The 14,271-nt window shown below is 41.4% G+C and overlaps 1 protein-coding gene across 1 annotated transcript; it reads left to right on the top strand.

Moving 5' to 3' along the window:
* Nucleotides 1–812: 812 nt before the first annotated feature.
* On the top strand, nt 813–4,734 carry LOC118396515 (aldo-keto reductase family 1 member D1-like). Its single transcript, XM_035790772.2, has 8 exons — nt 813–1,382; nt 1,863–2,030; nt 2,402–2,518; nt 2,688–2,765; nt 3,171–3,293; nt 3,406–3,681; nt 4,127–4,209; nt 4,292–4,734. The coding sequence occupies exons 1-8, from the start codon at nt 1,290–1,292 to the stop codon at nt 4,332–4,334; spliced, it is 981 nt and encodes a 326-aa protein (XP_035646665.1). The 5' UTR covers nt 813–1,289; the 3' UTR covers nt 4,335–4,734.
* Nucleotides 4,735–14,271: the final 9,537 nt, after the last annotated feature.

Here is a 14,271-nt window from a genome sequence, read left to right as displayed (position 1 = left end):
TTATTTTGGTTAGGCCAGGGTGTGACATGGGTGATTTATTGTGTTTTGTCTTGTCTAGGGTTTTTAATAGATTAATGGGGTTGTGTTCAGTTTAGTTGTCTAGGTAAGTCTATGGTTGCCTAGAGTGGTTCTCAATCAGAGGCAGGTGTTTATCGTTGTCTCTGATTGGGAACCATATTTAGGCAGCCATATTCTTTGGGTATTTTGTGGGTGATTGTTTCCTGTCTTTGTGTTTTATACACCAGTTAGGACTGTTACCTTTTTCATGGTTATTGTTTTTTTTTTAAAGTTTGTTCATGTTTGAGTTTTCTTATTGAAGAACCATGAACTATAACCAAGCTGCGTTTTGGTCCGCCTCTCCTTCCCAGGAAGAAAGCCGTGACAGAACTGGACCAAGGCGCAGTGTACGTAGAGTTCCACATCTTTATTACCAAGTGAAACTTAAGCAAAAAAATAACGAAACGTGAATCATACAAAAACCACCAACAAAGAAATACAATGACTAGAACACCCCCCTAAACACAAAATCAAATCAAATGTATTTGTCACATGCAGATGTTAATGCGAGTGTAGCGAAATGCTTGTGCTTCCTAGTTCCGACAATGCAGTAATAACCAACGAGTAATCTAACCTAACAATTTCAAAACTACCACCTTATACACACAAGTGTAAAGGGATAAAGATTATGTACATAAGATATATGACTGAGTGATGGTACAGAACGGCATAGGCAAGATGCAGTAGATGGTATCGAGTATAGTATATACATACTATATGAGATGAGTAATGTAGGGTATGTAAACAAAGTGGCATAGTTTAAAGTGACTAGTGATACATGTATTACATAAAGATGCAATAGATGATATAGAGTACAGTATATACGTATACATATGAGATGAGTAATGTAGGGTATGTAAACATATTAAGTAGCATTGTTTAATGTGGCTAGTGATATATTTTACATCAATTTCCATCAATTCCCATTATTAAAGTGGCTGGAGTTGAAACACCATAGAGGAACAAGGGCTCTCTATGGTCAGGGTGTAACATCATCCTGTACTACCCTAGTCGGCCTTGAACTCTATGACTTCAATGAGAGGGGGCAGTCCTTCTCCCCTGGGTTTTCTGGTCCATTTTGTACTGTGACACAGAGAGCAGAGCACTGTGCGCTGGGTGGGTAATTTTGCACTCTGGTAGCTCAAAGGTAGCTCAGTAATACATTAGCCATTACGTTTCCTACATAAAGAAGCCCTAGCCTCACTTCTCCCATAGTCCAAACAGACTCAGAGATGAACTTGACTGCTGAGAAACACAGTGTTTCCCTCAGTGATGGCAACCGGATTCCCCTATTTGGACTGGGGACTTATGGAGACCCACGAACGGTAAGGGAAACCTTTTTTTTTTAAAGAGCAGTTTGAACAACAGGTGCATGCGGGGAAAAAATGATTTGACAAAATGTACTCCAGCAAAACTTCACATTACATTGTTTGTGGAGTATTCAAGAATAGCATTGTTTGAATTTCACATTTTTCAAGAGTATACCTGACAGTCTGATTTGGATAACATAATTAGGATTTCTCACTGACAGGCAGGCCACCTGTTAATCTCCTTCCCAGACACGTTTAGCCTGGGGACGAGGTCAACCACCTGTAAACTAGAATGCGCTTTAATAATCAAAGATCAAATGAGTCCACGTTCATAACAGCACGAAGTCCATTTTTACTGCTGTGATTGACTGGTTAAACATTTAACTAGTGATAAACAAAGTTGGCTGACCTAATGTCTTTAAGTTTAAGATAAAAGTCAACTTGACTTATTTCTTTCATGCACGTTCACTCTCTTAACTCTGTTTTTTTTGACAGACTCCCAGAGGCACAGCGTTAAACAGTGTGAAGCATGCAATAGATGTGGGGTACAGACACTTTGATGGGGCTTTGGTGTATTTCAATGAGCACGAAGTAGGTCAAGCCATAAGAGAGAAAATTGCAGATGGAACCGTCAAAAGAGAAGACATCTTTTACTGTGGAAAGGTGAAGTTGTTCTATTGCTGGTTGATTTACACACATCGACATCACTTAAAACTTTCTATCACAAAAGCATAGTAGGCCTGTATTATAAGGGCCAGTTACATTGGCACAGATGCCTAGTCCTTGATTCAGAACTACAAGCATGTTCAATGGGGTTTCACAATGTTTGTCCAGGAATAGGCGATAATCTTTGTCTGGTAAACTGCACAAAGACCACATACCTTTGCATTTGTTTGTATTTAGGGGCCTTTTCCATTGGTTCTATTGCAACCAAGCAACGCTAAAGTATCTGAAATTATATCAAATAGTATTTGAACCCAGGTCTGTCAGGCTAATAGCGGTTGGTCATAGCGGTCTCCTTCTACCTGTCACAGCTATGGAACACCTTCCACCCTCCAGAGCTCGTCAGGCCTGCCTTAGAGAGGACACTGAAGGCCCTGAAACTGGACTATGTGGATCTATACATCATCGAGATGCCCACCGCATTCAAGGTTAACAGATTGTAGACTACAGTAGTTACAGACGTCAGTTTGAAATTGCACCCACCACTTCAAGGCCAATGTAAAATACATTCAAAAAAAGTTATCATGAACTATTTTTAAGTCAACTCAAAATGTTTCAAATGTGTCAGTCATTCTTATCACGGTATCTCAATTTCAGCCTGGTGATGAGTTTTATCCTAAATATGAGGACGGGCGGTACATTTACCATGAGACAGACCTATGTGCAACATGGGAGGTGAGTTCTGTCTTCCAGTCCCATAGCCAAATGCATAATCGTCTCATTATCAGAATCAATTGTGTTTAGAATAGCGGAAGGAATCTCAACTATCAGCATCCTTATGGGGTGGTTATAATGAACAGTATAAGAAAAATAATGTATTACAGAGTATTAGAACAGGGTAGGCACTAGCCTATACACAAAACCCAGAGTAAATATTCTGGGCAGAAATATCAATTCAATTGCATTGGCTTGGCTCTCATCTCTGTGTCAAGGACAATGCCATAAATAGGCAGTCAACTTCTTTCCAAAGTTCTCCACTGTCTCTAGAAGTTGTGTTGTGTTTTTCTCTGCGGTATGTCTCTCTCATTCTGGTAAATCGGTATGAATGGACATATTTTAAAGACTCCTCTCTTCCAACAGGCTTTAGAGGCCTGCAAAGATGCAGGGCTGGTCAAATCTCTGGGAGTCTCCAACTTCAACAGGAGACAGCTGGAGCTCCTACTGAGAAAGCCTGGCCTCAAACACAGACCTGTGTCCAACCAGGTGGGGCATACTCTCGCTCAATGCTGAGATGCTTATGCAATTACATGTGGAAAACCTCCTTTTGAGATTTGTGCACGCAACTAATAAGTGCTGTATGTATTTTTCAATACAGGTCGAGTGCCATCCATACTTCACTCAGCCCAAGCTGCTTAAGTACTGCCGCCAGAATAACATTGTGATCGTAGGCTACAGCCCCTTAGGCACCTCAAGGGACGCCTCCTGGGTGAACCTGAAATGCCCTCCTCTGTTGGAGGATGAGGTCCTGGTGTCCATAGCGAAGAAGTACAGAAAGAACAGTGCTCAGGTGGCCCTGCGATTCAATGTCCAGAGAGGAGTGGTGGTCATCCCCAAGAGCTTCAGCACTTACAGGATCAAGGACAACTTTCAGGTTCAACTAAATTAAACGTAGTCAACAACCACTAATACTGAGTGTACAAAACATTAGGAACGCCTGCTCTTTCCATGACACGGACTGACCAGGTGAATCAGGGTGAAAGCTATGGTCCCTTAATCCCTATTTAAATCCACTTTGAAGTCCCTTTGAATGGGGTATGGTAGTAGGTGACGCACTCAACAGTTTCTTTTCTGTATTAAGAATGGTCCGCTACCCAAAGGACATCCAGCCAACTTGACACAACTGTGGGAGTCAACACGGACCATTATCCATGAGGAACGCTTTCGACACCTTGTAGAGTCCATGCCCTGACAAATTGAGGCTGTTCTGATAGCAAAAGGGGGTGCAATATGAGGGAGATGTTCCTATTGTTTTGTACACTCAGTGTATACTGCATGGTGACCTATTTCAGTTATACCCCCTTTTTGTACTCTTATAGATATTTGACTTTTCACTCACTGAGGATGAAATGAAAGCAATTGAAGGACTGAACAAAGACATCCGTTTTGTGGAGCTTTTAATGTAAGTATTGCACTTTAGTAGCTACAATATTGAGTCAGTTTTAATATTTAGGTGTTGATACAGTGTTTATTTTTCCGCACAGGTGGAGTGACCATCCTGAATACCCATTTCTGGATGAATATTAAGCCTGGCAATATCCCTCCATGTATTCCTGTAACCTTGACAAATTCACTGAACATGTTTCATTTTGTTTGTGTGGAACCATTCTGTAGTAGCCTACGTTTCTTTCAGTTGATTCTGTCATTTTGTGAGGCAGTACCCCTCATCAAAAGACCACTAGGGGGCTCTACTTGACAATGAATGAAAACCAATGACCAGTTGACACGAAAAACTGTTTGAGAAATCAATCCCTATTGCACCTTAGTTGCATTTAACACATTATTTTTAAAGTATAATAACCGCAGACTGTTGAAGTATCCCAAATATGCTGAAGTATTGCGATATGTAACACTAGTCTCATAACACTGTTAATACATCACTGCCCCTAATGTTTGTTTATCGACCAATAAATGCACTTCAAGCTGACTTCTAAGTGGGAACTCTGGTCTATTGTGACAAGTAGTTGGCAAGCGAGTAGAAACAGACTGGCACACAGGCCAGGCTACCTCACCACTAACCCTAACCAATCAATGTTTATCTGACACACTAACCAATAGGGGGTAAGAAGGTAAAAAAAAAAAATGAAAATAATGTCCTATCATACTGAGTGTAAAAAACATTAGGAACACCTGCTCTTTACATGACATAGACTGACCAGGTGAAAGCTATGATCTGTTACTAATGTCACTTGTTAAATCCACTTCAATCAGTGTAGATGAAGGGGAGGAGACAGGTTAAAGAAGGATTTTGAAGCCTGAGACATGGATTGTGTATGTGTGCCATTCAGAGGGTGAATGGGCAAGACAAGAAAATGTCAGTTCCTTTCAAAGGAGGTGGAAGGAGGTGGAAGGAGGTGCCAGGTGCACTGGTTTGAGTGTGTATAGGAACTGCAGCGCTGCTGGGTTTTTCACGGTCAACAGTTTCCCGTGTCTATCAAGAATGGTCCACCACCCAAAGGGCATCCAGCCAACTTGACACAACTGTGGGAAGCATTAGAGTCAATACGGGCAGGAATCCCTGTGGAACGCTTTCAACACCTTGCAGAGTCCATTCCCGCAACAAATTTGAGGCTGCTCTGAGGGGCAAAAGGGGGTGCAACTCAATATGAGGTTGTTCCTAATGTCTTGTACACTCAGACTGTAATACATGTCCCCATACTTTACATAGTTTTACATATTTCTCAATGCCCAGCTGAGCCTCTGGATTTCCAATTGTTATAAATGTGTGGAGTGCTCATGATGATACTACATGCTTTTCAACCACCGACTTTACATCCATCAACCATTTAGATGTGTCATCATGGCCTCTTAGTGCAACGCATTGGTCCAATTAAGATAAAGCAGGGCACTATGGGAATATTTATGGACAAATCTTCCCACTGTGTCTCAGTCAGACCACAGTTCAGGCCCAAATGACCTGCCTTCACAACAGGAGACCTCGATCTGCATGCTTAAACCTCCTAATGAACAGCATGGTTGTTATGAACAAGACAGGCTGATTGTAACAAGGAAAGACAGGGCAGCGTCTTCAGCCTGACAGACAGACACAGTGTGAGTCCTAATTAGCAGCCTATTCACTACTTTTGACCAGAGCCCTATTGGAGCCCTATGGGCCCTTGTCAAAAGTAGTGCACTACATAGGGAATAGGTTGTCATTTGGGATGCAACCGCACTCTGATCAGCAACCTGTGGCAGTGCAGTGAAGAACAGCAGGAAACTGAAATCAAATGTTGTTGGCAACTTTTTTTTCTTTGTGATTTTTTTAGACCGGTGGAAATCACCAAGTGTGACAATTATTCTGGACAAGGTCTTGCCACATATTTTAAAGAATGGAATGTGCAGGCAAATTTAATTAAGCTTTACTGGCAAACATGACTGAACGACTGAACTATGGTGACCTGAAGCAGTTGTTTTGCTTTGATTTTGTACACCTAACATTGTCTTGACTCCCTTTATCATGTCTAAGTCGACCTTTTAAAACAAAATTGTACTGATCATATACACTTGAGGTAGTGGATGAAGTATTTGATATTATCCCATTAAGCACAAAGTGGTTAAATCAACGTTTTTCCACGTCATTTCAACCAAAATATATGATGTGATGCCGTTGAAAGGAATTTCAATATCATTATTTAGTTTTTTACCCCAACTTTTAACCTAATTCCAATGACATGGTTTAAATATTTGTTGATTTCATGTTGAATTCACATTAGCTTACACCTCAATTAAATGTAAACAAGTTATTAAACTGTTGAATTGACGTATGTGCCCCGTGGGATGGTCATTCTATTTGATCATTCTGGGCATACCCATGGTCAAACCAACAATCCTCTCAACTGTACTTATAGATATATCCTATTGGGATTATTAGTTCAAATCTGTACGGGAAATAGTGTCATATAATGGGAACAGACGGGAGGAAGTGACGTTGTCTAGGATGAGGTTAGGGCATACAGGATTGAATGGTACTGGACTGTGTAATGGCGGTATGGTACAGGAAACGGTTGAACATGTGTTATTATTTTGTGAAATGTATGATGTAGTAAGGGAGAGGTTGTTTAACAGGTTGTTAGTAGTGAGATTTGTAGGGAATTTTTTTATTTTATTAGAAATTCAGGGTTAGTTAGGAGAATATAGTGGTAGGTCGTGACTGGATTCACACTCCAGTACAGTAGGTGGCTGTGTATGCATCTGTCAGTGGGTTGCGATCCGCCAATGCAAACTTGAAGAAGAAGCTCACCAGGTCCTTGTATAAGGACTGAGTCGTGGTGACCCAGCACACAGTGAAATGAGAAGATGAAGGATCCAATGTCAAGCTACTACAAGAAGCAAGCATTTAGGAGAACTCTGCCAAAGGTTACTGATGAAACGTCATCCCACCCTTTCGGCAGGTTCAATGGGTTGTTGTATCGGGTGAACACAACTTCATAGACAACAGTATTGGTTATGTAAGTTGCTGTCCTTGCTGTCTTCTGTACAGAGCTATCGACGGTCTACTATTCAGTTCTGCCTGTTAGTCAGTTCTGTTGCAAATGATATACAGGTCAAGAATCTCTATGCGTACATTATGAGCTAGAAGCAGTTTGGTGGTGGAATACAGTGTAAAGCACTGTGAGTGATCATTAGAATAGACATAGTAAAGAAGTCCAGTAAAATATATTATGCAGATAGATCATTTGTTGATTCCACATAGATAGATAACTATCTGACAAAGCCAATCTGTATCTCTAATTTACGGTCACTGCGAGACCCTGAATACAACAAGTACAACAAAGTCAAACAACTACAGGTTGTGGGAAAGCAAACGTCTATGTCTTTGACTAGAATAATAATACAATTTGAAAAAGAAAAAGAAAACGGGGGTAGAAAGAAAGGGAAAAAAACACGCTGACCCCAAAAGAACCTGCAAAGCACAAAAGACCAAAACACATCAGCCTCAGAAAAGGCTTCTAGATTGTTAAGACCCACGACTTTCAAACAAATGCCCTGAACTGGGCCGCTCTAGCCCCCTGCGGTGGGAAAATGCTGTGAATGGTGTGCTGGGCCTGTGAGGAAGGGATCCGGTCGGGGAATAAAGACTATTTTCTGGGAGCTGAATCAGGGATGTGTTTGGGAGCAGGGGCTTCACTAAGCAGGAGTGATGTTTTAATTACAATCAGTCAGTGCAGACAGCTTAGAAATGTCACTTGACTGAAGGAATATGGGATGGGGTGGGATGAGGTTCTTTGGTGCGTGTGCGTGTGCGTGCGTGTGGTTGTGTGTGAGCGCACGCGCAAGCGGTTGTGCGTGTGGCTACACATGTAAGATCTTAATTTGAGCCAGTTTTCTACAGCAGGAAAATAACCTGTAGCAAAAGGGAATGTTAATTATTATATGAATTATAATTAATGGACATTTTTGTAGGGGATGATACATTTTTTGTAAGGGAAAATTAAGTCTGAAATGTGAAAGTGGAAATTACAAACTTCAGAATACTTTTTAAACCTCAAATATACTACACATGTTAACTACCTGCAACAAGATGGTCAAATTAAGATCCAACATATGTACAGGCATGTCGGTGTGTGTCCGTCTGTACTGTATCTATACTGAACAAAAATATAAACGCAACATGTAAAGTGTTGCTCCCATGTTTCATGAGCTGAAATTAAAGATACAAGAAATGTTCTATACTCACAAAAAGCTTATTTCTCTAAAATGCAAATTTGTTTACATCCCTGTTAGTGAGCATTTGTCTTTTGCCAAGATAATCCATCCACCTGACAGGTGTGGCATATCAAGAAGCAGATTAAACAGCATGATTATTACACAGATGCACCTTGTGCTGGGGACAATAAAAGACCACTCTAAAATGTGCAGTTTGTCACACAACACAGATGCCACAGATGTCTCAAGTTTTGAGGGAGAGTGCAACTGTTGAAACATTTAAATAAACACTGTATTCTATATGAGCACCAATATGGTTTTCGTAAAAACTACTCCACAGATATGTCTCTTTTGCAACTTTACAGCCCTTACCAACTGTCAGGTATACTCCCTCTCCGGCCTCTAGGTCACCAGGCTGCTGATTATCCCGCACACCTGTCACTATCGTCTCGCGCACCTGCGCCTCATGACACACACCTGGACTCCATCACCTCCTTGATCATCTTCCCTATATCTGTCCCTCTTCTTGGCTCTTTCCTTAGGTGTTATTGACTCTGTTTTCCTGTAGGTGTGTTGTTTGTGTTCATTGTTGCTTTTATTTAATAAACCCCTCACTCCCTGAACTTGCTTCCTGATTCTCAGCTTACTCGTTATAGAATAACGCCTTGCCAAAGGGAAGCATTAGGGGGTGTTTTTTATTTGTATTTTTTGGGTTGGAGGTGATGTCGGGTCCGGGTGTCTGAACCGGAGCCGGTTTGTCAGGCTCCCATGCCTCAGCTGGCCCGACAGGCTCCCATGCCACCGCGGGCTTGACAGGCTCCCATGCCTCGACCGAGGCAACAGGGGAGGTCTGTCGGCTCATCAGGCTCTCATGCTGGAGCCGTGCGTCAGGGAGGGGGTACTGTCACGTGTGCTCTGGCCTCTAGGTTGCCATGGCTGCTCGTTATGGCGCACACCTGTCACCATCGTTACGAGCACCTGCGAGTCATCAGACTCACCTGTACTCCATCACTTCCCTGATTACCTTCCCTATATATGTCGCTCCCTTTGGTTCCTTCCCCAGGCGTTATTGTTTCTGTTTCCTGTCTGTATGTTGTTCATGTTTCTTATTTTGTATTATGTTGTGTTTATTTATTAAAACACTCACTCCCTGAACTTGCTTCCCGACTCTCAGCCCACATTCGTTACACCAACAATAAATACGCTCTTGGCATCTTTTTAGATGAATCCAAAGCATTTGACACCGTTGATCATGATATATTACTTTCTAAATGGCATTATTATGTTGATTTAAGGCAGCCCTCTCATCCAGAGAGGTTGGGTTAAATGCGGCGGACACATTTCTGAATGCTTCCAGATGAGTTGTAATTGATGGAATTGTCTGAATGCTTCCAGATAAACAAATGACCTTTAAATGTAAAAAGAAAACCCATCTTTATTGTATTGTAACGATGAGAAATATTGTAAAGAAATAAAAAGAGCAAGAATCTCAATTAGTGGGAATGAAGTGGAACAAGTCCCATCCACTATATTCCTCTGATGAGTTGTAATTGATGAAAAGTTGTCCTGGAAAGATCATATTACATTTGTCTGTAGCAAAGTGATGAAATCTGTTGGTATCATCAGAGAGATTAGAGGTTTGGTTCATCAGGCTAGATTCCTAACTCTATACTATAGCTTAGTTTTCCCATATCTCATTTACTGTAATATTGTCTGGGCCAGTACATATGCCTCCTATCTACACAATTACTCATCATACAAAAGACATTGGCGAGACTAGCCACCTCCTCTAATTAACTGGCTCCATCTGCACATTTGTTTAAGAAACTCAATATCTTGTCTATTTATGACATGAATGAACGCCAATTATGCACTTTCATCTACAAATACTCATACCTTTCAGACAGTTTCCATAAACCCTTCAATGGATTCTTCCAGGTTAATTCTGAAATCCATCTTTATATAACACAAGACACTGCAATAACCTTCACCTTCCCCACTGCCATACCTCACATAGTACATTTCCTAACAGACACCATACTCCGGAATTCTTATCTTCACATTGCCAAAACCACATCTTCCCTCGCGCACACGCACACACACACACACACACACACACACACACACACACACACACACGTTTTTTCTTATTCGGCTTATCAGGCCACATCGGCTTTTTCACCTGCGGGATCATATGAGACCAGCCAACTGGACAGCTGATGAAACTGAGGAATATTTCTGTCTGAAAAAAAAAAATGCAGTTTTGGAGGGGAAAAACTCATTCTGATTGGCTGGGTCTGGCTCCCAAATGGGTGGGCCTGACACCCGAGTGGCTAGGCCTATGCCCTCCCAGGTCCACCCATGACTACGCTCCTGCCCAGTCATGTGAAATCCATAGATTAGGGCCTAATTCATATATTTCAATTGACTGATTTCCTTATATAAACTGTAACTCAGTGAAACCTTTTAAATTGTTACATGTTGCCTTTCTATTTTTGTTCAGTATATATAGTTAGATCTATAAGATGGAACACAATATTGAACTCAGTCCCAGTTCTATCTCGCTCTCACTACATTCTCAGAAAATAAAGGTTTACATTTGTTACTGAACGGGTACAACTGCTTGTCACTGAGGTGGTACCCTGTAAGGGCCTCCTTTCTACTTTTACTTGAGAGGATCTGCAGAGAATGTAAATGTACCTGTGGAGAAAGCTACTATATGGGGTACAAGTTATGTACCTAAAGGGTTTTACAGTTAGTGCATTCATCTTAAGATAGCTAGGTGGGACAACCACAAACAGTGCCTTCGGAAAGTATTCAGACTCACATGTTGTTACATTACAGCCTTATTCTAAAATGTACGAAATAAAATGTTTTCCTCACCAATCTACACAGAATACCCTGTAATGACAAAACAAAAAAGGTTTTTCAAAATGTTTGCAAATGTATTGAAAAAACAATAACAGAGAAACCTTATTCAGACCTTTTGCTATGAGACTCCAAATTGATCTCAGATGCATCCTGTTTCCATTGATCATCCTTGAGATGTTTCTACAACTTGATTGGAGTCCACCATTGGACATGATTTGGAAATGCACACACCTGTCTATATAAGGTCCCACAGTTGACAATGCATGTCAGAGCAAAAACCAAGCCATGAGGTCGAAAGAATTGTCCATAGAGCTCCGTGACAGGATTTTGTCAAGGCACAGATCTGGGGAAGGGTACCAAAACATTTCTGTAGCATCGAAGGTCCACAAGAACACAGTGGCCTCCATTATTCTTAAATGGAAGAAGTTTGGAACCACCAAGACTCTTCCTAGAGATGGCTGCCCGGCCAAACTGAGCAATCGGGGGAGGGCCTTGGTCAGGGAGGTGACCAAGAACTCGATGGTCACTATGACAGAGTTCCTCTGTGGAGATGGGAGAAACTTCCAGAAGGACAACCATCTCTACAGCACCCCAACAATCAGGCATTTATGGTAGAGTGGCCAGACGGAAGCCACTCCTCAGTAAAAAGCACATGACAGCCCACTTGGAGTTTGTCAAAAGGCACCTAAAGGACTCTCAGACCATGAGAAACAAGGTTCTCTGGTCTGATGAAACCAAGATTGAACTATTTGGCCAGAATGCCAAACGTCACGTCTGGAGGAAACCTGACACATCCCTAAGGTGAAGCATGGTTGTGGCAGCATCATGCTGTGGGGATGTTTTTCAGCGACAGGACTGGGAGACTAGTCAGGATCGAGGGAAAGATGAACGGAGCAAATTACAGAGAGATCCTTGATGAAAGCCTGCTCCAGAGTGCTCTAGACTGGGGTGAAGGTTCACCTTCCAGCAGGACAACGACCCAAGCCAGTGGCTTCGGGACAAGTGTCTGAATGTCCTTGAGTGGCCCAGCCAGAGCCTGGCCTTGAAACCAATCGAACATCTCCGGAGAGACCTGAAAATAACTGTGCAGCGACGCTCCCCATCCAACCTGACAGAGCTTGAGAGGATCTGCAGAGAAGAATGTGAGAAACTCCCCAAATACAGGTGTGCCAAGCTTGTAGAGTCATACCCTAGAAAACTCAAGTCTGTAATCGCTGCCAAAAGTGCTTCAACAAAGTACTGAGTAAAGGGTCTGAATACTTATGTAAATGTAATATGTCATTTTTTAAATGCACTGTATCACAGGCATAGTAAGTACACTTTCCCTCTGTAATGTAGTTATCAGCAAGAGATAGAAGGGGGGGGGGAGTCAAGAGCAGTGTTGGTTCAGATTTATTTTTGTAAAACATTTTTTGGGGGGGGGGTGGCAAGTGAGGAGGGGGATTATTTAAAATATTTTTTGAAGAGGTAGGGTTTTATATGCTTTCAGAAGTTGGGCAGGGACTCAGTACATACAGTACAACCACATTGACAAAAATGTACCTCTACCATAGACCAGTTAAGCTTGTACAACACTTCCAATAAACAGTGGCCAAAATAACCATCTGAAAGCCACTCTCCCACTAAGCCACGCCTCCAATATAATTTCCCAGTGTGCCTTGCCTTTTCGAGTGCATCGTAGAGTTACCACCCATGACTGTATTTGTTAGTGACAGACACATTTTCTTTAATTTGATCATGTTCAGTCTGTGGCCTTCATCAAATAACTTCTGGGCATACAGCATTTTATCATTCAAATGAAACTTTATGCCAATACATAAAATATTTTTTTATAATAAATAATAATAATAATAATAATAATAATAATTTGAGGTCTAGATTTACGCTAATACAACAGCCTGAAATTCGTGGGTTTACAGGGTACATCAGGACTGCAAGTAGGTTTGCTAAAGTCACAGATTTTCAAAAGAGCCTGGTTATTCCCTCCTGTTTCCAAGACTTTTACAACCGGGATTTCTGGAAAACCTGGGAGGTTTGTGTATGTTGCAAGAAATGTGCAACCCTACCTTCAAGTCACATTATGCTGGCTTGCAAAGGGATTTGTAATTATTCCTCTTGGAATCCAGCCAGAGTTAAGATATCTAACAGTTGGATTTTTTATTCACCCGCAACTAAGACTGTAAAGGTTTGAAGTGGACAACCATTTCAGTAAAGGGTGTAAAAAATCAAACTAACTGATTGGATTAGTTGAGACAAATGTGTGTTATTTATCTTTGTGTAGCATAAGATCAATCAATCATTCAATAAATGTACATGCAAAAACTGATATTAATCAACCTGCAGTAGAGCATATATGATATTATGATGATTATAATAATTATATTATGGTAACATTTTGCCTTTTTTTTGGGTACATTAGTTCCCTTGAGGTGGCAAAAATTCATAATTGTACCTTATGTTGGGTATTCTTAAGTATATTGAGGATACACAAAATGTGTTTGTACCCTGGGAAACAGAAATGTACCTTCACATTGTGTGTGTGGTGATTGTACCATTATATTGAAAATATAGGGTACAAACATTTACCATTATACTCTGTATGTACCCTAAAAGGCATCGAACAGTACCATGTGAGATCATTATGTGTACCTCTGAAGGTACATTGTGTATTTTGATATTTTTGTACCCCAGAGAACGATACTGTACCCTCATTCCTAAGAGTGCATAGGCCGAAAGAGAGACCCTGTGAGAATGTGTGTCGAAGGTTATGCAATCGGCCCACCACACTGAGACGGCACAGACCTCTAGTGTGCTGCATGGAGCGTGTGGGTGTGTGTGTGAGAGAGAGAGAGCGAGTGTGTGGGTGTTTCTGAATGGGACTAGAGGGGGTGGGGGGGGTAGAAGAGGGTGCAGAGCAAAGTAAACGAGAAGCTCATTGAAGGCTGAA

Source organism: Oncorhynchus keta, chromosome 17 (genome assembly GCF_023373465.1).
Source record: "Oncorhynchus keta strain PuntledgeMale-10-30-2019 chromosome 17, Oket_V2, whole genome shotgun sequence".
In the NCBI taxonomy this organism is placed as follows: domain Eukaryota; kingdom Metazoa; phylum Chordata; class Actinopteri; order Salmoniformes; family Salmonidae; genus Oncorhynchus; species Oncorhynchus keta.
Note: the sequence above shows the minus strand (reverse complement) of the source record. Positions and strands in the feature narration are given on the sequence as shown.

Excerpts from the sequence above, each read along its gene's own strand:
- LOC118396515 (XM_035790772.2), top strand. The coding sequence starts at position 1,290 with ATGAACTTGACTGCTGAGAAACACAGTGTTTCCCTCAGTGATGGCAAC. Across the intron at positions 3,294-3,405 it reads ACAGACCTGTGTCCAACCAG|GTCGAGTGCCATCCATACTT; the intron begins GTGGGGCATACT and ends TTTTCAATACAG. Across the intron at positions 4,210-4,291 it reads CGTTTTGTGGAGCTTTTAAT|GTGGAGTGACCATCCTGAAT; the intron begins GTAAGTATTGCA and ends TTTTCCGCACAG.